This window comes from Prionailurus bengalensis, chromosome B3 (assembly GCF_016509475.1).
Source record: "Prionailurus bengalensis isolate Pbe53 chromosome B3, Fcat_Pben_1.1_paternal_pri, whole genome shotgun sequence".
Classification (NCBI taxonomy): Eukaryota; Metazoa; Chordata; class Mammalia; order Carnivora; family Felidae; genus Prionailurus; species Prionailurus bengalensis.
In genome coordinates, this window is record NC_057355.1 from 19753742 (window position 1) to 19781378 (window position 27637).

General features: G+C 45.5%; 1 protein-coding gene across 2 annotated transcripts in view; it reads right to left on the bottom strand.

Moving 5' to 3' along the window:
* PCSK6 (proprotein convertase subtilisin/kexin type 6) overlaps positions 1 to 27637 on the bottom strand; it is a 191726-nt gene that overhangs the window by 34787 nt on the left and 129302 nt on the right. For both annotated transcript variants that reach the window (XM_043554811.1, XM_043554810.1), the window contains exons 12-13: positions 26838 to 27026; positions 22788 to 22924 (exon numbers count right to left, since the gene is read on the bottom strand). In XM_043554811.1, the coding sequence (XP_043410746.1) occupies positions 22788 to 22924; positions 26838 to 27026 (326 nt within the window). The remainder of the gene's footprint in view (positions 1 to 22787; positions 22925 to 26837; positions 27027 to 27637) is intronic.

A 27637-nucleotide genomic window follows, 5' to 3' on the forward strand; every position in this document is an offset into this window, starting at 1 on the left:
GAGGGAGACACAAAATCCAAAGCAGGCTCCAGGTTCTGAACTGTCAGCACAGAGCCTGATGTGGGGCTCGAACTCACCGACAGTTGTGATCATGACCTGAACCGAAGTTGGACACTTAACTGACTGAGTTACCCAGGCGACCCCTTCTCTTACTTTCTTTAAAAGACAAAGACCGCGTAAAGCAAAACTTTCACTGTCTGATGGAGATGGTAATATAGAGAGAAGTAAAATATATGACATAATTATAGCACAAAGTGGGGAGTGGGAGAATAGAATGACACTGTCGTTAGGCTCTTAAATTTGTGAAGGGTGAAGTCCGTGTGATGTTAATTCTAAGTAAACTGTAATATATCAAGGCTACATATCGTAACCCTTAGAGCGAACACACAAATATTGCTAAAAAGCCAAAAAGGAAATAAATGTAATATTCAAAATTATTTAATACCTTCCCTCCCAAAAAAAAGGCACAAGAAGAGAAACCTTTTTAATATTGTTGGATTTAGTTTGTTAACATGGTGCTTGGAATTTTCGTATTAATGCTCCTGAGTGAGACTGGCTGAAAATTCTCCATTCTCATACTGTGCTGTTGGGATTTGGCACCAAGGATATACAGGTTTCATTAAACCACTGGGGATCATTTCCCCTTTTTCAACTGTCTCAAAGAGTTTACAGAATATTGATATTATTTCTTCCATTTGAATGTTTAGTAGAATTTGCCAGTTCATCTATCTGGTGAATTGTTATCCTTGAGTTTTCTTTTCTTTTTTTTTTAATTAATTTTTTAAATGTTTATTTAGTTTTGAGAGAGAGACAGAGAGTGAACAGGGGAGGAGCAGAGAGAGAGGGAGACACAGAATTTGAAGCAGGCTCCAGGCTCTGAGCTGTCAGCACAGAGCCCAACGCCAGGCTTGAACCCACAAACCGCGAGCGTAAAATCATGACCTGAGCCAAAGTCGGATGCTTAACCAACTGAGACAACTGAGTTTTCTTTTAAATTATATAATCAATTTAATAGGATAGTTTCAATCTTTATTTGTTTTCTTGTGCCAATTTTACTAAGTTGTATTTTTTTCTTGGAATTTGCTCATTCCACTTAAAATTTCTTTTCTTTCTTTTTTTCTTTTGGTCACAAGTTTATAATACCTTCTTACAACAATTTTAATGTATACAGGATTTATAATAATGTTCCTCATTTTCATTCCTGAAATGATATAGTCTCAGTTTTTTCCTTGACTGATCCTCCTAGAGGTTTATCAATTTTATTCATCTCCTCAAAAAACTAACTTACGGTTTTCTTGATTCTCTCTTTCATATTTTTGTTTTCTAGTTCACTAATTCCCGCTATTAAAAAAATTCTTTCTTTCCTATTTCTTTGCATTGATGTTTTTGGTCTTTCTCTACCATCTCAAGCTGGATGCTTAGCACATTCATTTTTAGCCTTTTGTCTTTCCTAATGCATAAATTTCCCTCACTCCACAACTTTCCTGGCATTCCACTTGTTGGGATATGTACTATTTTTATTATCATCTAGTTCTATATATTTTCTAATTTACATTATAATCTTTTTCTTTTGACACATGGGTTATTCGGAAGCATTTTTCAATTTTCAAATGTATGGGCTTTTTCTAAGTCATCTTTTTCTTTTGATTTTTAACTTAAGTGTAATGTCAGAGAACAGGGTTTATATGCTACCAATCCTTAGAAATATGCTGAAGCTTGCCAACCAGCCCACTACGTGGCTGATTTTCATAAATATTCCATTTATGCTTGAAAAGAAATTTTATTCTTCGGTTGGTGGGTATAGACCCACCAATAGACCCATTAGACAGACCCATTAGATATAACTTGTCAGTTGTGATGTTTGAATCCTATATTCTTGAATCCTGTTTTATCTATCAAATATATTCGAGCATGTTAAATCTACTTAGTGTGTGAGTTTGTCTTTTTCCCTTTGTACTTGTAACAGTTTTTTGCTTTCTATGTTTTGAGGCCAGTGTTAGAACTGAACCAAATCTTTTATCAATGTGGGGTAATACTCTTTAGAGCTAATGATGCTTTCTGTGCTGACATTTCTGCTTGTCTGATGTTAATATAACTACACCAGCTTTCTTTGGGTTGGCATTTTCTTGGTATGTCTTTCTCCATCTGCTTTATTTTTTAATTTTTCTGGTTGTTTGTTTATTTGTTGTTTTTCTGTTTTAGAGACCCTTCTTCATAGTTCTTTGGGTCAGTCCCAGCAGGAAGCAGACAGCATAATTAAACGGGGATAATCCAAGGAGGCTTTAATAAAGAGACTGTTTACAAAGGTGTGAGCAGAGCAAAACAAAGTTACAACTTTGGATAGTGGAGTTCCCTGGGGCTAGTAACAGAACTGGTGTTAAGACCTTAGGTTACTTTATTCTACTGGCTAGGGTGGGGGGCAGGACTGTGACCCTGGGGAACTCTGGCTGCTGAGGGCAGCTGGAGGAAAAAATAAAATAAACTCATAAATAAATTTTTTTTCTCCCTCCATTTTCCTCTGGAGTTTCGCCTTGGCTGAACTTAACCGTAAGCCATAGGCAAAGAGTCTGAGATGATGCCAGCCTCCTAAGGCAGAGTGGGGTGGAGAAAACTAGACAATGGGGCTGGTAGACACCAGAAACACACTTGGCACGAGAGAAAATATATTTTTTAAAAATCTAATATGACAATTTTTGTCATCTAAAATGAAGCAATTAGTCTATTTACCTTTACTGAAACTAGGACTTCTTTTGAACCACTTGTTTTATGTGTTCTGCCATAGGGTTCTTTTCTCTTGTTTTTCCTTTCATGCCCTGAGGTCCCAGCTTTATGCAGGTGCTATAAAACTCTCTAGGTGGGCTCCCCAGATTCAGCGAGTACCCTAAGGCACAAGCCACCATCAATCCTCCATTGACCTGACTGTCAACATGTCAATCAGCATTTAAAATTGTTTTCTGTGACCAAGCAAGGACTAGGAGTCTGTAACAACTTTTAACATTTCAATTCGGTCTTTGATTTGGTCGTTTGTTAGCAATTTAGAAAAAAGATTTACCTTAAAAAAAATTTTTTTTAACATTTATTCATTTTTGAAAGGCAGAGAGAGAGACACAGAGCAAATGGGGGAGGGGCAGAGAGAGAGGGAGACACAGAAACAGAAGCAGGCTCCAGACTCCAAGCCATCAGCACAGAGCCCGACGCTGGGCTCGAACCCACAAACCTCAAGATCATGACCTGAGCCGAAGTCCCGACTGAGCCACCCAGGTGCCCCAAGATTTACCTTATACTATAACAAAAACAAAACCAAAACCATTGTGGAGAAAACCAAATCATAAACAACCTGGAATGGAAAAAAAAATTATCAAAACTCTGGAGGAAAATCTTCAAAAAATTAAAGGTCAAATAGCACATGAGGAAAAATATTTATAGGAACTATGACACATGATGGGCTATTACATCTGTATTTTACATGGAGTACTTTCTCAGCAGTGAGGGGAGCCTGGGTGGCTCAGTAGGTTGAGCATCTGACTTTGGCTCAGGTCGTGATCTCATGGTTCCTGTGTTGGAGCCCTGCATGGGGAGCTCTGCTGTCAGTACAGAGCCCGCTTCAGATCCTCTGTCCCTCTCTCTCTGCCTCTCCCCTGCTTGTCCTTTCTCTTTCTCAAAAATAAACATTAAAAAATAATAATAACAACAGCAGTGAGACGTCTTGGGACAAAAACAGAAATGGCAATTTTCCAAAGAAAAAACACACTCTGTAGACAAATATTTGGAAAAAAGTGTTCCTCCTCATTAGTAATTATCACAATGCAAATTAAGGAGAGATATCATTTATTTCCTCTAGAGCTGGCCAGTGAGTGTGCCTGATGAGATTACAAATTGGTTCAACTATTTTGAAAAGCAAATCCGTAACAGGCATCAAAAGTAGATATGCTTCCATCTCTTACTTGTCTGGTGAATGGTCCCCAGGAAATAATTTTAAATTTAGGAGAAAGCCTTTTGCACTAAGCTGTCTATTTATAATAGCAAAAAAAAAAAAAAAAAAAAAAAAAAAAAAGAAGAAAAAAAAAGGAAAATAGCCTGCATGTCCAACAATAGATGCATGGCTCAAATAAATTATGGTGTTTCTACTTGGTAAAGTTTTTTTTAAAAAAATGCTGCTTACAAAGGATGTATAATGATATTAAAAGATGCTTGATATGCAAGTCATACAAAGAAATCCAAAGTTATGAATGCAGCCTGGTTAGAACTCTATAAAATGTCAGGAAACAGAACACCAAATAGAAATATAGATGTATTTTTGAACATGACATGTTTCTGGGGGAAAAAAAGGCAAATGTTCAAAAATTAAATGCACTTATATATTTGGTCGTGGCTCTGGCTGCCAGAATATTGCCCAGTGTGGGCAGCACGGACCTCCAGGTACATCTTTTTTTTTATGTTTATTTATTATTGAGAGACAGAGAGAGACAGAGCATGAGCATGGGAGGGGCAGAGAGAGGAGGAGACACAGAATTTGAAGCAGGCTTGAGGCTCTGAGCTGTCAGCACAGAGCCTGATGTGGGGCTTGAACCCACCAACTGCGAGATCATGACCTGAGCTGATGTTGGATGCCCAACCGACTGAGCCACGCAGGTACCCCTCCAGGTACATCTTTGTACCTAAAAGCTGATTGATGGTATAGGAATGTGACAGAGGAGTTTCGGGGAAGCTCTTTCTCTTCTCCATGACAATTGATTTTTCATTTTCAACCACATTTAGACTATTATGTGCAAAAATGAAATATTAAAGAAAAAAATCTCATCTTTTTATTACGTTCACCATCAGGAGATATGAAACCAACTGGCAATGCCATGACTCATAACCATGCACAACGGCGGTTGGATTGTCCCCTCACCTATCTGAAGTAGGAATGTTTGTTTTTTTCCTGCACTAGGAGACCTGGGGGATGGCGAGGAGAAGGGAGGCAAAAAGACCAACCGAAACATAGCGAAGCAAATGGGGTTAGAAGTGGGACTTTTGGATAGCTGTGTGTATAGTGACTGTTTGGAAACTTTACTAAAATCTTCAGTTCTGGTTGTTTTTTTTTTTTAAATTTTTTAATGTTTATTTATTTTTGAGAGAGACAGAGACAGAGTGTGAACAAGGGAGGGGCAGAGAGAGGGAGACACAGAATCTGAAAACATGCTCCAGGCTCTGAGCTATCAGCCCAGCGCCCGACACGGGGCTCGAACTCACAAGCCATGAGATCATGACCTGAGACGAAGTTGGACACTTAATTGAGCCACCCAGACGCCCCTGGTTTTTTGTGTGTTTTTTTTTAATTAATTAATTAATTTAGGGAGAGAGCTCAAGCAGGGGAGGGGCAGAGAGAAAACGGGAGAGAGAAAGAATTCCAAGCAGGCTCTGTACTGTCAGTGTGGAGCCCCATGGGGGGCTCAAACTGCAAGACCACTACCTGAACAAAAGGTCACTTAACTGACTGACTTTCTTTTAAGTAGGCTTCTTGACTAGTGTGGAGTCCAACACTGGGCTTGAACTCAAGCCCCTGAGATCAAGACCTGAGCTGAGATCAAGTCAGACGCTTAACCGAGGGAGCCACGCAGGCGCCCCTCTTCAGTTCTGTTTCAAGAGAAGCAGGAGTGATACTCTAGAATCGTACTTTCCAGAAATGAGAGTTCAGTGACAAACTTGAAAGCCGGCACAGAAGGCACATGCTTTGAAATCTGACTTTCTTCCTAGCCGTCAGGACAAGATATATTGAGCCCTGGATCGCAGATTGCAAAATTTCAACTCCTCTTGGAAGCGGAGATGAGCCCAAAACAGATGTCAATTAAACAGCAGTCAGTAAAACAACAATAAAACGAGAACAGCTCTCCTCTTAGGAAGAAATGCCTGAAAGAGCTAACTAACTGAAAGGAAATCAGAAAACCATGGAACTTTAGATGGTGAAAAAAGGAAAATTGCAGTCACATAGGAGAGACTAATTTCTTCCACTTTTAACTAATTATTAAATGTTTTTACTGAGTGTGCACAGCCGAAAAGAGAACTGATTAAAATTCTATGAGCTCTTGATTTAAACAAGGTTCATGGGTGCACGCACATTCAGTCATCCAACAACTATTCACGGACTGTGCTCAAAGTGCCCGGCACTGGGGGCGGGAGAGACGAAAGCCTGAGCACTGTGCTTCAGAAGGCAAGCTTTGTCCGCCCACAGCAGAGTCACATTGGACCAGTTCTACCTATGACACTTTTGATCACCTCTGCCTCTGCAATATTTCATCCACATTATTGAAACTCACATTAGATCGGCCACCTGAACATGTGTTTTAGCCCAGGTTCCCTAGAAAATGGGAATCTGAGGCAAAGCCTGGGGACTGAGGCTTTATTGGGAGGTAGGATCCCAGGGCAACAAGAGTGGGGGATGGGTGGGTGGAGAAAGACAGGGGAGGGGGCAGGGGACAACCCCCCAGCAGGCTGCAGCTTCACAACAAAACAGCAGGGCCCTTGGCCAGGAGACATCCTTCAAAGAGGCTTTGTGGAACGCAGGGAAGGGCAAAAGCTCCCCACCCCGCCCCTCCGTCTTTTGGGCAAACCTGCTGTGCACTTCCTGATGCGTCACCTGCCCCCTCCAGGAAGCTCAATCCTGGGGAGCCCAGATGTCACACTTCTTCTGGAAGTGGAAAGAAAAGTCACAGCCTCCCCAAGTCCTGCTGGGAAGTACCTGACTCCCCAGAGCCCCTGCAGCTCTTCCCTGTGTGGGAACAACTGTGCCCCAGTCCAGCCTTCACAGCGGGGGGGGGGGGGGGGGGGGGGGGGGCAGGGGGGTTGCTCAGGAGATAAACTGGGGGCCAAACCTCTTCACCGGGCAAGAGAGGGGCCCAAGGGCAGAGGGGCTGAGCCAACCTGGAGAGGCATAGAACAGGTCCAGGTGACACTGATGGAGTAAATTGTAATCATTACATGTGCTTGGAGGTAGAAGGTATGAACTAGCATGAGTAATATTTGAAAAGAACCTTTTACCCCCGGCCTTTCTTTGGTCTTCCATCCAAGTGAGCACAGCATCTTGGTAAGATACTGTATAAGAGTATGAGGCAGAGTTGCAGAACTGGTGACATGTGACACATGTGATAGGTTCCAACATGGCTTAACATCAAGAAATACTTGGTACTTTTAATATTTCAGGCACTATGGTCAAACACCAATCGAAACCCTTAAAAAATCTCACGAAGCATTTTTTTTTTCATATAAAATCTTCCTACATTTGAATCTCCTCCAGGCCTGTGAAGTACATACTATGATTCCCATCATGCACATGCAGTGATGGGGGCTGAGAGGAGAGAGGGTCTGTGACCAGGCTAGCAAGTGGCCCAGTTGGAACTCAGGCCACACCCACCAGAGACTCTGCCCTGGGCTCACCCCGAACAGGTCCCAACACCCATTTCCTGTGCCCAGGACCCCAGTTCATGTGGCAGCCTTGTCTTCCTCCTACCACCACCCTGTCAACTTGACTGTGGTTCAGGGTTGATCTTTATGGCGTGTCTGTCTGTGCCCCCTACAGCTAACTCTGCAGGTTCTGGCAAATGCACTCAAATTCTTCCTGAGCTTCTTTGATCTCGCCCCGGCTTCAACTTTCACGTTTGTGCTAAAAAGAGAACCAAAGATGGGATTCTGCAGAAGCGAGAGCAGGTGGAGTCGGGTGTCCTGGGCTGAGCTCCAAAGAAAGCCAAGATGTGTGAGAACTTCTAAAGTGGCTCTGACCCCAGAGAGCACACCGAGCACAGACACAAAGGCCCCTGAAAAGCCAGTCAGTTTGTGGTGTAGTTAACTCCTCACAGCAGTTTCAAAAGCAAGCTGTTGGTTAGCAAGTTTTGGTTTCTTTTGTTTGGGAAAAAAAAAAACATTGCTTAAGAAGACGAAAGAATAGAAATGTACCTGCTGAGTTCAAGACTTGGGAGAGAGTTTTTCCATTCGGTCTGTTGACTGGCCGGTGATCCAGCTTGCCCTCAGCACAGCAACCCTGAATTCTGTTGTTTGCAGATCCCTGGGTTCTCTATAAGCAGAGCCTCTTTAATTTTTCTCAAAGGCAGTAGGGCAGGTCTCTGCCAGTTACCTCTGGGCTGGAACTTTCCCGGAGGGCAAACGGATCCATTCCTAAAGGCTGTGGTTAGAACTACTGCAGGTGAGTGAGAAGGGGGAGGGAGGAGTGGGGGAGACAGGGACCCGAGTTTCCATGGCAACCCACTATATGCCAGGTTGTGTTCAAAATGTTCACTCCCATCCGGTGCTCACAACACTCCTATGAGAGAATATTATTGGTCACAAGGTCTTCCAGCCAGTGTCTGTAGCTGGTACGGCCAGTATTGGGACCCAGGCCTTACTACTACATTCATGTTCTTCTCACCAAATCACACTGTGGTTCCAGGTGCAGAATACCTGGTTGAAATCTCGGGAACTTCTGCTTGTTGACTTGCTCTCAGGACATTTACCCTCCCATGTTTTTTGTTTGTTTGTTGGTTTGTTTTTTAATTTTTTTTTTAATGCTTATTTCTGAGACAGAGAGACAGAGCATGAGTGGGGGAGGGGCAGAGAGAGAGGGGGACACAGAATCTGAAGCAGGCTCCAGGCTCTGAGCTATCAGCACAGAGCCCAACGCGGGGCTCGAACTCACAGACTGCGAGATCATGACCTGAGCTGAAGCCAGACGCTCAGCCGACTGAGCCACCCAGGTGCCCCTTCCCTCCCATGTTTTAATTTATATTTTGTTCGGTTACTATGAAGACTGAATATCTTTTGCTGTTCACTGGTTATTTATATCTTTTCTTTATGAATTGTCTTTTTTAGGCTCTTTGCTGATTTTTCTGCTAGGGTGCTTTGCATATTTTTTAGATTTTTAAACACTCTTTATATATTAAGGCTATCATAATGTAAAGCTCTGTTTGCCATCACCTAATTATGGGGGTTGAGATGTTAGAGATAAAGAAGGTGTCTGCCTGTGTATTGGAACTTTTTTATACCGGACATTGTTTTTTAACTCTATCTCTTGGATAAATGACTTTTTAGCATATTGAGAATCCAAATGATAACTGCTTGCTGGTTAGCAACATTTAGTCAGAAAAGGAGTTTGGTTTATTAATTAAGCAGTTAAACTGATGGCAATTACATGTTTACTCTTCTGAGTGGGCCTTGAGAAGAAATAAACCAATGATTTGTAAGAGCCCCTGATTGTGATGTCTAGTCCTGGCCGAGGTGGGGAGGGGGACCAAGGCTCTACTAAGAGATGGTTTTGCTTTGTTGGGATGAAGAGGAGTTGCAGGGTGGAGGACAGAGCACATTATAAGGTCTGAGCCTTGGTCATATCCTGATTGAATGCATCTGCCTCAAGTATACCCATCCCAAAAGAGAGTCCTTGACCTATATGATTCCCAATAAGCAGTGGTGCGCTAGGACCACTTTGCCTTGGTGTATTGATTGAAAACATTTTCAGGGACTTTGTGAAATGGTTGTTAAACCTAGCCATTATTAAAAATTAAATGATAAAAGCTTATAGTTAAATTATATTCAGAACAAAGGTAAGAAATACTCAAAAGTCATCACTTCCTAATCATTTTACTGTATTTTGTCATTATCTATGCTTTGGGGAGATTACCTATATACTATGGATCCCATGGAAATACTATATGATGAGGGAGCGTGGGGCAGGCTGAGGGCAAAATACAAGCTACTGCCCTCCCTCCCCCCACATCCCAGGTGTGCTGCGTGTGATATTCCCCAGGCACTCCTGGCTGCCCAAGGACAAAGGAAAGGAAAGAAAATAAATGGTTAACTGATAGAGATCACAGTCATACAGGACATGGGTCTCCATTAGTTTACAAATATCTTAGTAAATTATAAGAAAAAGGCAATCTGATCAACAGCCTAATCTCCAGAAACCTGTAGACTGGAGCCCCAATATCCCCCTGCCTAATGCTATGGAGAACAAAGGCAAGAAGGAAAAGGCAGGTAAAATTAAATTTCCTTATAACCTGCAGCCCATTGACAAATACTTGAGGCAAATACAGAGTATGACATTTTTCCAGGAACCCCCTACCGTTCTAATGTTAATGCCTTACTAGAGAGAAAAACAACCTTAGCTTGACAATAGCAAGGCCTCGGGTATCTTAGGAGTCCTCTTTAGCATAGCAAAGTCCCTCTGGAGGCCTCCCTTTAGACTTTACTTCCCCAACTTCATAGTATATAACTGGCCACTCTTCACAACCCCAGTGCAGCTCTTTCTGCCCACAGGTCCTGTTCCCGTGCTTTAATAAAATCACCTTCTTGCACCAAAGATGTCTTCAAGAATTCTTTCCCCCCAAACCTCATCACTATCTACTGATGGCTACTGTGCATCTCCTCTGAATTCTGCTCTCAGCGACATCATGTTGGTGGCTTGAATTCAGCCATGGTGGGAGCATTTACATGTGGAAATAGATAAACATTACAAAAAAGGGCTTGATTTACTGTGGATTTTCTGGACATATGAAAGTGAAGGAGGAGGAGGAAATATTCATAATGTAGATTAAGCTTCAAAGGGCATTATATCTGTAGCCATTTAAGAATTGAGGAAATATTCTAGTGTTTGAAAACTATCATCCAATTCAGAAATGAAGTTGTCCATGCCCTTGGCAAATGAATCAGGTTCCAACTTCTATTTATGCCAAAGGAGTTGTTCCTTGCAATTGCAACCACAGATTGGCTAGAGATACAGGAGTCTGGCAAAAATCTCCTAATGTATTCTCTGAGAATCAAGAGCTATATGTAATTTACAATGAGCACAGTGTATTCTTATTATTATTTGTAAACTGCTTGCTACACATACTTTGTATCAGTAACATTTATAATATTGCACACGCATATGCGTAAGTATATATATGTATCTGTACATACTTGCCCCTGGAGTGCTAGTTGTTTACCAGCACATAGTGTTTACCAGCACATAGAACAATGTGGGTCCATGGGTGAGTAAATGGGGAAGGGATGAGAGTCCCCAAATAACACCCAAATAAACAAGCCTCTTAATTACCAGGTGACAGAGTCCTCAATTCAACTGCAATTTGTAAATGGGCTAGAGCAGAGGGCTGCAAACTATGGCCACAGACCCACCACCTGATTTTGAATAGTTATGCTGAAACACAGCATATGCATTCATTTACATATTTTCTATGGCTCTTTTCATACTATAATGGAAAAGCTGAGCCGTTGCCACAGAGACCAGAAAGCCTAATATATTTACTATCTGGCCTTTCATAGAAAAAGTTAGCAACCATCAGGCTTGAGTGAAGCGAAAAAGACCATCTGTGAATTACTAGAGTTCATCCAAAATATTTTAGAAATATTTTTCTAATTTTAATTTTATGGTTCTTTTGGCCAAGCAGAAGTTTCTAATTTTATGTGTATAAATCTACTAAAATAATAATCTCCTCTCCAAATGGTTAGCTAATTGTTGAGGGCTTTTATTCAATACCTCATTCTCCCCAGCCCAGCCCCCACACACCAATATGAAATGCTAGACTTAGTGCACTCCTGTGGCTGTACCAGTGGACTCTCTGTTCTGTTCCCCTTGACTTATCTGTCTGTATTAGCACCGGCCATACCATTTTAATTATTATTATACTTTAAAAATCCAGTTGACCCATGGGGTGTCTGGGTGGTTCAGTCAGTTAAGCGTCCGACTTTGGCTCAGGTCACGATCTCACGGTTCGTGAGTTCAAGTCCCACGTTGGGCTCTGTGCTGACAGCTCAGAGCTGGGAGCCTGCTTCGGATTCTGTGTCTGCCTCTCTCTCTGCTCCTCCTTCACTCATGCTCTGTCTCACTCTGTCTCTCAAGGGTAAATAAATATTAAAAAAAAAATTCAGTTGACCCGTTGAGCAACATGGGTTTGAACTACACAGGTCCACTTATACACGGTTGTTTTGTTTTGTTTTTTTTTTTTAATAAATACAGTTTAGTACTATAAAAGTATTTCCTCTCCTTTATCATTTTCTTAATGACATTAAAAAAGATTTTTTTAAGGTTTATTTTTGAAAGGGAGAGACAGACAAAGCATGAGCGGGGGAGGGGCAGAGAGAGAGGGAGACACAGAATCCAAGCAGGCTCTAGGCTCTGAGCTGTCAGCACAGAGCCTGAAGTGGGGCTCAAACTCACAAACTGTAAGATCACAACCTGACCGGTGGTCGGATGCTTAACCAACGGAGCCACCCTGGCGCCCCTGGTAATGAATTTTCTTTACTCAAGCTTATTTTATTGTAAGAATATAGTATATGACACATATAACATATACATTAACACATACAGGATATGTATTAATTGTGTTATCAGTAAGGCTTATGGTCAACAGCAGGTCATTAGTAGTTAAGTTTCTGGGGAGTCAGAAGTAATATGTGTATTTTTTGACTGAGGGGTGGGTTGGCGCCCCTTACCCCTGTGTTGTTCAAGGGTCAACTGTATGTCTGAATACCTGCATTTATTTATTTTTTAAATTTCTCTCGCTATTCTCTGTGTTTACTCTTCCAGATCAGTTTTATAATCATTCAGTTAGATTCCTCCTACCCCCTTAATTTCGTGGTGAGATTGATTGGTATTGCCTTAAAATGGGAGATTTGTGAAGAATGGCCATGTCAGTGATGTTGAAGCCAGGAACACCGTACAAAGGAAAAACGCTTAAAAATCAATAACCATCTATTCTAAGTGCCTATTGTATTTAAAGTGTTCTGGTCGGTTAAAAAAAATAAAGGTCTCTGCCACATCAACTCTCACTTGACTCTCAGTCCTGGTGAAGCAGCCTCTCAGGAGAAACATTTTCCAGAAGTCATGACTACAGTATGCAGGAAATGCTCCTCATAAAAGGCACCTGTTAGACTTCAATATTTTATTTGGTTTTTATCTTATGACACTTGGAATAAAAAACCCAACCAAAGCTTTCCCAAAGCCAGACACAGGAAAACCACTGGCCACATGGCTTAAAAGGGCATAACATCAGCTAAAGGCTGCCTGCACTCAAAAGGGGCACACTGCGTCCAGACTGTCCTTATGGCTGTGTGGGTTCTGTCAGCCTCTTCCTAGAGCTTGGAACTAGCCTCCTTTCCCACAAAACGAGGGCAAAAACACTCACAGTAAGATTGCCATGAGGAGTCATGTTAATAGTATAACACCAAGCACTTGACATGGATGGAAATGTAATCCTTCCAACAGCTTTATAGAGAAGAGGGACCTGAGGCTCAGAGAATGATGATGACCTGTCTAGGGCCGCTGTTGGTGAGGGGCAGAATATGAGTCTGGTGAGCAAGCTGGCTCCAGACTCAACCTCTATGGTATGCTGGTTCTTCAATAACAAACAAATATGCACGCGTGCACACACACACACACACACACACATTCATACATATATATGTACCCACCTACACTCACACCCCACACACATAATACATACATACATTCATGCGTACATACATACCCACATGTACATATGCATACAGACACATAACATACCCACACGCGCACACACACACACACACACACACACATATATACGTGTATATATATATACATATACACACACACACATATATATATATATATACACACACACACATACACACACATGATACCCACTCCAGTCCATGCACACACACAGAGTTTGCTGCCCTGCCTTAGTCCTAGATAGATTTAAAACTGACTCTCTGGGGATAAGAAAGTCCAAATAAACTAGTCCAAAGAAACGAGTTCTCCCATCGTATACTGAACCTTTTTTTCTCACATACATATGGAGAATTAAAGTATATTTGCTTCCAAGCAACTATACCTTTATGTTACCTTAATTGTGCAATCTAAAGTTCTATGATAGTCTTTCATTTTTACCTCTTAGGAAGAAATGTTACACATGGGTATATATATTTTTAATTTCATGATGGAAATTTTCAAATCAAAATAGAGAAAGCAATAGTGAGTTTCTATGTTCCCATCACACAGTGCCAGCAATCAGCAACATTCCACCAATTTTGCTTTGTCTACCCCCTCCTTGCTTTCCCATCCCACACCCCCTGAAGTATTTATTTTTTATTTATTTTTATTTTTTTAGGTAAGCTCTACACCCAACGTGGGGCTTGACCCCAAGATCAAGAGGTACACGCTCTACCAACTGAGCCAGCCAGGCACCCCTTCTTGAAGTGTTTGTGTGTGTGTGTGTGTGTGTGTGTGTTTGTTTTAATGTTTATTTATTTATTTTGAGAAAGAAAGAGAGAGCACAAACAGGGGAAGGGGAGAGAGAGAGAGAGAGAGAGAGAGAGAATACTGAGCAGACTCCATGATGTCAGTGCAGAGCCTGATGCAGGGCTTGAACTCACAAACCATGAGATCATGACTGAGCCAAAAATCAAGAGTCAGATATTTAACCCACTGAGCCATCCAGCCACCCCCAAAGTATTTTCAGGCAAATACTAGATCTCATTAATATCTTACTTGTAAATACTATTGTATATATCACTAGCAATAAGAACTTTTTTTTTCATAAACCTTAACTCCTTGTCATTTAGGACTTTGTTTCAGAAGCTCTGATTCTACACTGATTTTTATTTTATTTTGTTTTATTTTACTTTACTTTACTTTACTTTACTTTTATTTTATTTTATTTTATTTTATTTTATTTTATTTATCTTTGAGAGAGAGAGAGAAAGAGTGCACAAAAGCAAGGGAGACGCAGAGGGACAAGGAGGGACAGAATCCCATGCAGGCTCCATGCTTAGCATGGAGTCCGATGCGGGGCTGGAACTCACAAACCATGAGATCATGACCTGAACTGAAATCAAGAGTTGGAGGCTTAACCGACTGAGCCACCCACGCCCCCCTATACACCGATTTTTAGCAATGAGGTGAAATAACACCAGTACCTGATAGAGAATACATAAGCACTATCATTCCATTCCTCTTTTTGATACATTTTACTGCTTCCCTAGCTCAGTGGGCATCTGGAAATGCTGGTGAAACAGAGAGAAACCTGGCCCATGCGGGTTGCTGCTCTTTTGGAATCAGAGGGAAGACTAGAGAGAGAGAGAAAAAAAAAAAAAAAAATTTTCATCAGGGAGAAAAAGTGAAATTCTCTGCATTCAAGAGAAATGACAGAAATTTTTAAGACGCCATCAATTGTTTCTGCCTGTGTATTACTATGTGAACACCATGTAAAACGAAAACCCATTGGAGCCATGGAATACGATACATGGTGTCCATTAGAGAAGGGGGATTGGAAAGCATGCTTGAATTTTTTTTCCATTTCAGGTTGATGCCTTACAACCCCCCTCACAGGCGAAGACAACGGGAGGCACCCAAGCTCTTCAGGTGGGCTCGTGGTTATAAAGTAAGTGTGAGCCCAGGATGGAAACAAACCACAGCCCTGCTTGGGCTCTCTGTGCCGGGCAAAGAGCCGAAACCGCAGGGGGGAACAGGGTGCAGAGGTGAAGCGTGAAGAAGCAGGCTTCTGTCTCTGCGTGCCCAGCAGATCTGGCATGTTGCCCACAGGCAGTCTCAGTAAGGGTGTGCCCAATGAATGAGAGAAGAAACGAGCAAAGACATCCCTAGTGCTGCTCAGGGCCAAACTCACTTTCAGCTGAGCAGAGCCGTGGGCATCGGAGTGCTTGCAGGAGCCCCAGGTCACGAGGAGGTGGTGGGGCATCCCCGTCCCCGAGGGTACTAAGCAGGATGCCTACCTGAGCAGGGAGGCTGGCCCCGGTGGTGCAGGTGCACGGGCTTTGCCTCGTGCACCAGGTGTGACCACCAATGTGGGCTCTGAGGTGAGGAGGGCAGGATAGGGGGACCCCTATCCTTAGTTACCTGGCCTGGGTCATCACCTTCAATGCAAATCCTCATCAAGATGTGTTCATCCTCATCTGGTAGGAGGAAAGGCAGTGGTGAGGCCAGGTGCCATTATGGACTGAATGCGTGTGTTCCCCAAAATTCATATGTTGGAACCTGACCCCAACGTGATAGTATCAGGTGGTGGGGTGGTAGGGAGGTGATTAGGTCAGGAGGGTGGAGCCCTCATGAATGGGATTAGTGTCCTACCAAAAGTGACCCCAGAAAGTTAGCTTGCTGAGCTTCCGCCGTGCAAGGATATAAAAAGGAGGCGGCTGGGAAGAGAGACGTCCCCGGAACCCAACCGTGCTGGCAGCCTGATCTCAGACTTCCCAGCTTCCAGAACTGTGAAGAAAGAACTTCTGTTGTTTATAAGCCACCCGGTCTACGGCACTTTGGTAGAGCACTCTGAATTGACCAAGACATCAGAGATTTGGGGAAAGTGGGAACATGAGGATCCTACCCCAGGCCTGTTCCAAACCAGATGCGGGAGAAGGAAGTGCACACATTTCTCAGAGGACTGGAACTTTCTGCATTCAGGAAGGCCCAAACTTAAAATTTTGAGCATTCCAGATGCAAACATTCTAAAACGCAGCCGTGCTTCTCTGAAAGATGGTCTGCAAGGAGGGACCTCTGCTCTGGCCGCATCATCACCAGCCAGCGCCCTGTCTCAGGCCTTGCAGGCTCTGGATGGTAACTGGGGTGGCCTGCGTAGTGCTCGGCTTGCACGCCCACCCTGGATGCCTCAGGGAGCCTACTCTCCCACACCTGGGCCCACACCTGCTTCCCCAGTGAGGGTGCTGAGGTCCTAGCGAGTCCAGATCCGGCACTCAGTAAAGTTCAGTAAAGGTGTGCTCAACACAGGAATGAATGAAAAGCCACTTTTGTAAACACAACACAGCTGTGAATCAGGATGTGCTCTCAATTCCCTTCCTCCCTTGTCTCCCAGAGGAGACTGATCTTGGGAGAAGACACACCCTTCCCCTGGCCCAGGAACTGAAGAGGACAATGAATGAACTCATCAGCTACTCAGTTTCTAAGAAATAGTTTTAAAACGAATGACACAAACCAGGTTCAATCTGACAGGGGTGAGTATTCTTTGAGCTAGCATATTCAGAAGACTCAGTTATTTAATAAGCTGTGGTCTTAGCTGAGATTTTATAGTACTATCGCATAGCACACCATTGAAATGGAGCTGTTTTTTTTCTTTTTTTTTTTAAGCAATTATGTAAGTTGCAGAGATTTGAGGGGTATTGAAGTGAACGATACAGAACCCAGCACCTTGCTCCTGAAACAGGGCCTCAGGAGCACTGTAGAGAAATGAGAACAGTGCTGCTCTTTCTGGCCAGCCAGTCTTTGTGTTTGCTGCATTAATCTTGGCACTGAGGCTGGCGGTGACTGGAAAACCAGGGAGGGAAAGACACGTGCTTTGGGATCAATCACACCCTGGGCACCAACGGACAACACCCATAGGCAGCTCCCAGGCCTGCATTTCTCTTGGGCCCCAGAACGCTGCAGTCAGTAGGAAACTTTCGTTATCTGGTGTCACCTTCTATGGCTGAGGTCCCCGACAGACACTGCCAGACTGACCTAAACTTGTAACTGTTGGGGACAGCCCTGCTTTGTTAATAATGCACTTAAAAAAAATTTTTTTTTATTTTTGAGAGAGAGACAGACACAGCGTGAGAGTGGGAGGGACAGAGAGAGAGGGAGACACAGAATCTGAAGCAATATCCAGGCTCCGAGCTGTCAGAGCGGGGCTCAAACCCACAAACTGAGATCATGACCCGAGCCAAAGTTGGACGCTTAACTGACTGAGCCACCCAGGTGCCCCAGAGGATAGCCCTGCTTTGAAAGCCAGACTGGTTGAAAGACCCTTCTCATTCTTTATTTCTCTTCTCCCCTGTACTCTGGAGAGATGCTGTTGGAACCAAGACTGAGTCCACCTGTGCACAGGGAGGAGGCGCTAATGCCTGGATGTGCTGAGCGTGTACAGCCCGGAAAGAGGAACCCATCCTCCTCACACACAGAAAGAGGGGAGGGCAGTAAGGCACCAGTGGCAGGCCACTTGCCTGCTGCTTGTTTCTGCAAAGGCCATCTCAGGAGCGGCACCTCCCTGCAGGGCAAAGCTTGTGTGAATGAACCGCCACGGGAACTGCTCAGGAACGCGCAGGCGCTTAGTGTGCCCTGGTCCCCCAAATTCCAATAAGTCACAGAAGGTCAGAGCTAAGAGAGCTTATTCTGTTCCTGTCTCAACCAGCCAAAGATGCAGGTTCTAACCATGCCCAAGGAAGCACATTGGCCTGTTTCAGGACTTACTGTGGGGCCATCCTCGGGAGGTATCCCCTGCATCTCTAAGCCTGTGTCCACTGTAGTATGTAAAGCAGCTGGTCATGTGGTGATCACAAAAGATTCCAACTGTACTTGCTCATTCACCAAACAACCACTGGGCACCTATGATGATCCGCACAACAGGAGGCACTGGGAACACGGGGAAGCCAGCAGACAAGGTTCCAGAGATCAGGGTGAAAGATGAGGGCAGCGCTGGAGAGTGCTGTGCAGGCAGGAGACAGGGAGCAGAGGCGGTGGGAAGGGGTGTAGGGGGTGCGTGGCGCATAGTTCTGTGCTGGGCACCGAAGCAACCCCACAGCTCAGTACTTGCACTTGCGAGAATCATCATTACGTAGGTAGATTTCCCTCCAGTGCCCACCCCTGCAGGGCTGTAGGGTATCCCCACTCACCCCCTGGGTGCACACTTGTGGCTTTCACTACTAGCTACTTGCCAAATGTGTACTTCCAGCCCAGACCTCCACCCTGGCATCCAGGTACACATCTCTACCTGGATTTGTCATAGGAATCTTCCATGGAACCCCCTGCCCTAAACTAAGCTCCCAATTTTCTCTCCAGCACCCCCTCCCCTGCAGCGTTCCAGATCCAGGAAACTGCGGGTCCGTTCTTGCCCAGAACAAAACCCATCTTCTGGAGTCGTCCATGTCCCCTCTCTGCCCTCACAGCCCGTATCTTACCTGTCAGCAGGCCCTCTCAACACGGCTTTGGGAATCTGACCACTCCACTGCCACCACCCTGGTCTGAGTCACCTTCCTCTCCCATCGTGATGACCCCTTAACTGTGCCTCTCCTCTACTCCAACCACAGTTCAGAGTAGTCCGACCAAACTGGCAGGGGTGAACCTAGTAACAGAGAAGTTCACACCGTCTCTCTCCTCTGCCTAAAAGCCCCCAGTGGCTTCCCAATCCTTGCAGTGGCCTACAGCGCCGGGTGCAATGTGGTCTTGCAGGATCTCAGGCACCACTGGACACACCACATCAGCACCTGCATGCTGATAAAGCCGCCCGCAGGCAGTGCCAATCCAGGGGGTGTGGGGATCTCCTAGGTGCCTGCCCATCTTGCCGCCCACCCACCCCTGCAGGAAGAGGATGTCTCCAGCTGGTCCTAAAGAGGACTGGGATGTGGGCAGGCTGGAGAGAGGGGAGGGGTAACCTCAGGCCAGCAGAGCCCCCTCCAGGATGTGGACGTGCCACACGAGCCACTGCTTCAGAGACAGGCAGGTCCTCTAATGAGGGCTCAGAGAACATCTAGCTCAGCTCTGTTTCACAGCCCAGGACACTGAGGTCCAGACAGGGACCCTGACTTGCAAAGTTCTTAGAAGTGTAAATAAACATCTACCAGAATCACAATGGTGTGCATGCTCTTCCCCGCGATAGACATGGGCCTCAGCTTCCGACGGACAAGCTGTGCTGTGTGAACACACAGCTCCACAGATGCATCCATCCGGGTGCAAGTGGCAGTGCTGATGGCACAGGAACAACACCTTGTACCCGAGGAGCACGCGATGCTTGTGGCTGCAGCTGACATGAGACACTGATCCCCGACTTTCAATGGTAGGTCAGTGCACTTTAGGGTTTTAAAAGAGTTCAGGAACTTCTACTTTTAAAATATGTGAATTTCGGGTGCCTGGGTGGTTCAGTGGGTTGAGCATCCGACTCTTGGTTTCGGCTCAGGTCACATTCTCATGGTTCACGGGTTCGAGCCCCCAATCGGGCTCTGTGCTGGCAGCCCAAAGCCTGCTTGGGATTCTCTCTCTCCCTCTCTATGTCCCTCCCCTCCTTTCTCTCTCTCTCTCTCTCTCTCTCAAAATAAATAAACTTTCAATTTCAAGTGATTTAATTTGAATTTCAAGTGATGTAAAATTTTGCATCTTTGTATTTTTAGACTGTTATAGTAACTTTTTTCAAAATAGTTATTATCCTAAAGGCAGAAAGAAAGTGACTGGGGGCAGGCAGGGTCTTATAGATGATTTGATCATTTAAAGTCAATTTTCGGGGTGCCTGGGTGGCTCAGTCGGTTGGGTGTCTGACTTCGGCTCAGGTCATGATCACACAATTCGTGAGTTTGAGCCCCACATCAGGCTCTGTGCTGACAGCTCAGGGCCTGGAGCCTGCTTCAGACTCTGTGTCTCCCTCTCTCTCTGCTCCTCCCCTGCTCACATTCTGTCTCTCTCTCAAAAATAAATAAAGATTAAAAAAAAATTTTAAGTCAACTTTCTGGGGGCATCTGGGTGGCTCAGTCAGTTAAGCATTTGACTTCGTCTCAGGTCATGATCTTGTGATTTGTGAGTTTGAGCCCCGCATCGGGCTCTGTGCTGACAGCTCAGAGCCTGGAGCCTGCTTCAGATTCTGTCTCCCTCTCTGTCTGCCCCTCCCCCTCTTGTTCTCTCTCGATCGTTCTTTCTCTCTCACAAAAAAAAAAATAATAATAATAAAGTCAATTTTCTGCATGAGGCAAGTCAATGCTCTTCTGTTCTTCCTGGTTAAAAAAAAATTCTCTGAAACTGTGCTTCGTGAAAACTCTGAAAAGGACCAGGGCAGGGGAAGGTTCTAGGGTGATCAAGAAGCAGGCCCCTAGGGACAACAGAACAGTGAAAGCAAACTTCAGGGAACTGTCTCCACAGACAGCATAGTCCCTGTCCCTTTACTACAAATCCCAATCCAACAGAGAGATGTGTGAAGACATCAGAGACTGAGGTTGGTGACTATGGCAGAAGACACAATGATTATTCTCATTTTCTCTCCTGGTGTAGCCTTATCACCTCCATCAGTGCCTGGCCCAAAGTAGGAATTCAATACAGATCAGTTCAAGAAATGATTATGACCCAAAAGGAGAGTTAGGAAAGGCTACCATCCCAGAGGAAAAAAAAACAATCTGAAAGCAAAAGTAAGAAAACCATTCCATTCACAATAGCATCAAAGAGAACAAAATACTTAGGAACAAATGTCACCAAGGATGTACAAGGCATGTGGGCTGACAGCCACAAAACAATGCTGATAGAAATGAAAGAAGATCGAGATAAGTCAAAATAAATAAATAAATTGTGTTCACGGATGGGAGAACTCAATTTTGTAAAGATGGCAATTCTCCCCAAACTGAACTAGATTCAGTGAAATCTCTATCAAAATTCCAACCACTGGGGCGCCTGGGTGGCTGGGTCGGTTAAGTGTCTGACTTCTGCTCAGGTCATGATCTCTCTGTTCGCGAGTTTGAGCCCAGTGTCAGGCTCTGTGCCAACTCTGTGGCCTGTGCCAACCCAGGCCTGCTCTGGGTCTCCTTCTCTTCTGCCCCTCCCCCGCTTGTGCTCTCTCTCTCTCTCAAAAATAAATACAAACATTAAAAAAAAAACCTGTTACAACTCCATAATAAAAGACAACCCAGTTTTAAAATAAGCAAAAGATATGAATACACATTTCTCCAAAGAAGATAAAAGTGGGCAATAAGCCCACGAAAAGATGCTCAGCATTGTTAGTCATTAGGGGAATTAGTGCAAATCAAAACCGTAATGAGATATACTTCACACCCACTAGGATGTCTATAATAAGAAAATGGATATGATAAAACAAGAGCTGATGATGACAGAGAGAAACTAAAATCCTCATATAGTGATGATAGGAATATAAAATGGTACAGCACTGCAGAAAACAGTTTGATGGTTCTCCAAAAAGTCAAACATAGAATTACTATATAACCCAGCAATTCCATTCTTACGTATACAACCAAGAGAACTGAAAATGTATGCCCACATAAAGACTTACATGTGGATGTTCAAAGCAGCATTATTCCTAACAGTCATTAAGTAGAAAGAACCCAGCTGTCCACCAACTCATGAAAGGATAAACAAAATGTTATAGATGCAATTATTTACACACAATTAAATTGTATTATTCATGAAAGGGCATGAAGTATGATACATACTATAAACATTATGCTAACTGGACACGAAAGGTGACATATTGTGTGATTCCATTTACATGAAACATCCAGAAGAGGCAAATCCATGGATACAGCAAGTAATTTAGGGGTCGCTGGGGGCTGGGAGAACGGGGAGTGTCTCCTTAGTGGATATGGGGTATCCCTTTGGGGTGATGACAAAGTTCTGGATTTAGTTAAGCAGTAAGTTGTACAAGACTGTGAATGTACTGAAGGCCATTTAGTTACACATTTTATTTATTTTTTTAATGTGTATTTATTTTTGAGAGAGAAGGAGAGACAGAGCGTGAGCAGGGGAGGGGCAGAGAGAGGGAGACACAGATCCCAAGCAGGCTCCAGGCTCTGAGCTGTCAGCACAGAGCCTGACGTGGAGCTTGAACTCACGAACCGTGAGATCATCACCTGAGCCCACGTCGGATGCTTAACTGACTGAGCCACCCAGGCTCCCCTAGTTACACACTTTAAAAGGATTTAAATGGTGAATTTTACCTCCATAAAAAAAAAAGAAGAAGAAGAAAAAGAAAAGAAAAGAAAGAATTATGAGAGACACAAGTTAAATAAAAGTCTGAGTTAACAAAAAGGTAGAAATAACAAAAGTGGTCTGGAAATTCCTGAGAACCACTGACCTTGCTTCTCGGGGTTGCGGACCTGGGACGGCATGTCTTGGATTTCCAAGGTCCATTCCCCCTCGGCCTTTTCTCCCCAGCAGTGCACGGTCATGAATTCCCAGTTTGTAAACCCTTCATTGGAATGATCCAGCAATCTGCAATTGGAGACTCGGGGTGAGAACACGAGGATCTGGAAAGGAGGGGGTGGGGCAGGCCGAGGAGGGCTCTCTCCCAGCTCAGAATTACTTAGGTGACAGTACTATTCAGCTGAGTGGCACCTCCAGGGCAGCAGGTGTGAGAACGGAAGGAAAAAGAGCCTGGCCCTCAGCACAGGCGCAGGTGCAGGTACAATGGTGACCGCTTTCAAACCCTTGCATTATGACACAGCCCTGGACAGCAGCTTCGCCTTCATTATCCCATCGGGTCCCCTGAACATTCTGAGAGGCAGGCAGGCTGGCAGGACTTACAGGTGCCCAACATGAGACGGACTCAGCCAGCGATGGGCTCTTCCTGCCATCCTAGTTTGCCGATGGAGAGATCCCAAGGGTAGTGATTCATGGCAGGTCCAACGGCCAGGAACCAGCTGAGCTGGGACTCACCCAATGGCTTTCGGACTCCTGTCTTTGTTCTTTCCAGCACAGGGAGGTGTGTAAGAGGTTACCAAAGAAGGTCCTCAAACCCCCCACCCCCCACCCCATGTTCCTTCAGGTGTTTGGTTCCTTCCTACCCTTTCCCTCCTACAGAGGATCTGGACCAATGCCTGGGTGCACAAAGGCAGAAAGAGGCTAGGCCACATGATTCTTTGACTTAAGTACCAAGGGCATCACAGAGGAAACCTTTCTAAAATGCTGGCTTATGGAACGAATGAAACCTTCACATCTGTCATGGACCCAGCTCTTACGTGCTGTTCTCCAGGAGATACAAAGAAGGAAAAACGTGCAACTCTCCAGGGCTTAACAGGCTTCAACAGGTGCATTTGGAAGAGATGACATAAGGGGCCTGGTTGTTCTCCAGTGTGGGTGGGAGGCACCCCTGGGTGCAGCACGGGGAGGCACAGGAGCTCCCGCCCCTCAGCCAGCCTCCCCTTGTAGGTTCTGATGAGCCTCCCTTGGTCCTTTGCTACCCCAAGGTCCTTCTGGACTTCAACCCAGATCCATTTCCTCTTCTTTGACTTGAGCAGGAAACAGGAAGCAAGTTATGGGCACCCTCTTTCTTCCCACACCCTGTGCCCTGCTTAGTCTCCTCTCCTTGGAAGAAACAATCTCAGGTTCTTCTCCCTTACTCTTCCTTCCCAGTCTAATTTTCTAGCTCTATTGTGGAACACTGTCTTTACCCAAGAGCTCTTTATTTGTCATCAGAAGTTCAGATACATATTTGGTGTGATGTAAGACTGGATGCCTGATTTGGGTATTCTCCAAACATCCAACGAATGTATAAAAACCTTTATCGGAAGAATGTTCTTCGCTTGGCGAATAGTGAGGGGGAGGGCCACACCCTGTACGTTCTTCTAAGAAACTGCAAAGGTCAAGGCTGATTTTCACACACGATGCCAAACTGAACCCAACATGCCTGGACAGAACAAAGACAAACTGTCTTCTAAGGGCTGAAATACTTAACGAAATGTCAACTTAACTCTTGGTGAAAAAAAATCTGGCAACCTGAAAAAGCTGCCGTATTGAGCAAGATGCGAAATAAAGTAGAAGTAATAGATCGCCCAAATACAAACTCTTGATATAATCACAAAATCTGTGCCTTGGAAAAAAACAAATTCCCAAGACTCAGATGACTGCCAAATGGCCTCAAGGCAGGTTTCAAGTGCTTGATGGCACAGGTACAGCACCTCCTAGCTAATGGGTAGTCTTGAAGTGAATGAACTTGGCAGGACCCGCTCTTTCCCATCTGAGGGGCACACACTGGGCTTGAACAGGACGGAGGTTAGAAGGGGAGGAGATAAGAGTGCACAGAGGCCAGGCGGTGGGGATGCTGGGGCGCTGGAAGGTTCTTCCAGGTCAGGTGGATGTAAGCAGGACAGGGAGGGAGGCCAGCTGCATGTGCCGGGCATTTTCATCTACATCATCAGCATCCAGTGCTTGTAGCATTCTGGATTGTGATGGGAGTGAAATGATATTTCTAGAGGTGAGGGATAAAGGGAGGAGAAATGGGTGACTCCTGGGTGCCCAGCCAGGAGGTGAAGGAGCAGGGTATAATCTCATGTCTCTGGGCCCACAGCCCATCTCGGCGTGGGTCCTCGCAGGTCATTGCTGCCCTGCTGGCCTCTGACCTGCCGCCCCAACCCCTAAGCCTCACTGTGGCTCTTGGTCAACCCAGGTCACCATTTGGTGCCTGGATCCAGTTCCTGCCTCGAAGTCAGGCCTCACCACCTTGGATGCCTCCTGGTGTGCAGCATGGAGCAAAGGGGGCTCTAGGGAGGTGACTTCATGAGAGCCCAGAGAAGTGGAGCCTGTGCCTGGCCTCCGTGCTACTGTAAGGACGGGGACCTAAGGTGCCTTGAAGTGGCCCCGCCCATCCGCCCAGCTCCAGTCTGGTGTTTGAACAGGGAATGATGGCCCTTATCAGAGAACTTCAATGTTTCAAGGAATGCTAAAATTTGGACTTTTAGATGAAATCTCTGAAAGTTCCAGTAATAATAATAATAACTCTGGTTGCAAAATAGCATAAATAAAGCGCTGGCTTGCCAGCTGGCACTCTCAAACTGCTCACAGCCTTGCTGGTCTCTCAAGGGCAGAGGCAGAGTGTGGCCCAGGCCTACCTTCAGGAGGGAGAGATGCCCCCTGTCGCTCTCGTTCTACGAGGGTGGAACCTAACCTGGTGGGGACTGAGTCTGATGGCCAAGCCCTTGGAACCCATGAAGCCAGGATCTGGTCTCAGGGCTGGTTCCAGAGGACAAACTCCCCACTCCTTCAGACAACTGGCTGGCAAGAGCATTCAGCCTTTCATCTCTGCAGGCAATCTCTCTGTCTTATGCAAAGTAGGGGTGGGGTGGAAGGGGGCTAAGAGAAACGGAAACTCCTACCTGGTCCTGAATGGAGGCCTTCACTCAACCCCCATTTTCTGAATCCTACAGCCCAAATATGGCTGCAGCCCCAGGCAGGGAACCCAAATGGGTCATGTGGGCCCAGTGTGGGCAAGCAGGCAGTGGGGCCATGGCCCAGGGGACAGGTAGTGGCAGGGTGCTTCCTGAGGCGGGGGTGGGGGGGTGGGGGGAGGTGGGGGGGTGGGGGTGGGGGGGTGGGGGGAGGTGGGGGGGTGGGGGTGGGTGGGGACACAGTTGCCAGCTGTTTTTCAAGAGAAGCTGGAAGTGCTGGTTTGTCCTGAAACCTTTCTTTTTCCCTCTGCCTCTTAGCTAGAACGGGCTGGAAGGAAGCCCCAGTCCCCCTTGCCCCCTCCCCCAACCTCCCATTAATCCCCTCACTCCAGTTACCTGCAAGCAACACAAATGCATCAAAGTACTTCTTTCTTGTTTCTGACTTTGTGGAAGAAATGGCTCCATGGCTCTCCACAAAGCCTATGTGAGACCCCAGAGTTCAGAGGCTGTTTATTTGTCCTGAGTGGGACCCTCTCAGGCACATGGGTGAGAAGGCTGTAGAGGGCAGCCACCGAGCGCCCCAAGTAAGCCAGTCTCCCATGGAGCAGAGCCTTCTGCCCACACAAGTTCAAGAGCACACCCCACAACTGGAGAACCGTGCAGAAGCTTCAGCGGGCAAAGCAGTCCTTCCCTAATACAAGCTTTTACTCCAGATGTGGAGTGAATGGGAGAAAAATGATCTCTGGTGCACTTTGAAGAGCAATTAAGTCATAGCCAGAATTCCATAAATCTCTCCAAACCCTTATCTCTCCTGCCTGGAAACAAAAGTTTTCCAGGAAGGACGGTTTTGAAGGCCAGGTTTCAGGTTGGCGGGGTATACATCTGAGTATCTCCAAGAGGAAGCTGCTGAAGAACCAACCTGCCCTGGGGAGGAGGGCCCTGCAGGGACACTGTGACCTGGGGCTGGATAGACCCTCCTGACAATCCCCAGCCTTTGCCCCATTAGGCCAGCCTGGCCTTACCTCTTTGCCAAGAGTTGAGACTTGGTTCCTGAGGGAGAAATGAGGTGGATCTGGAGGTCTCCCCTGCGTGGGTGGGAAATAGAGATGCGAGCCACCACATGCTCCAGGTAACCCACACGCTGGTCTGAGTGGTCCGCACAGGCAGTGGTCAGGGCGGTGGTCCGAAGCGTCTGCACCACAGGGATGCTCCTGGGAAAGAAGGGAGGGACTCAGGACGTGACACCAGAAGCTCCAAGTCTCGAGTGAGGGCCATGGACTCAGATCTTCCCAGGAACTCCCAGGGAGGAGAGCTCTAGCCCCTCTTGGATGTCCCACTCTTGGGTGTTCCCAGTGGAGCTATCTTGCTGGCCCAGAAGATGTTTGCTGTCCTGGAATTTGCTTAGAGACACAAAGAATGGCTTCTCATACAGACCCAGTAATCGGCCCCCTCAGTGCCCACAAGCTGGCTTCTCTCTAAGTAGCCTTTGGCCACCTCATTTCCTCAACTGCTGGGGTAACCCAGGCTTTAGAACCACACTACTTTGTTTCAAAGAGCAGCCTTGATAATATAAGTCACCATGCTGACTAATAACAGCAAACATTTCCGGAACTGACTGCATGCCAGAAGCTAGACATGGCACTGAGAACTTACAAGGATTAATCCATTAAATCCAGAAAGAGGTCAAGGATCATGCTGAAGGTCACACAGCTACTGAGGAGCAGAGCTGGGATGTGAGGCCGGAGTTCACTGCTCCCACCTCTGTTCCACACTGTTCTGCAAGGATGCTGTGTGGACCCACACTTGTGTTTAAGACACTGGG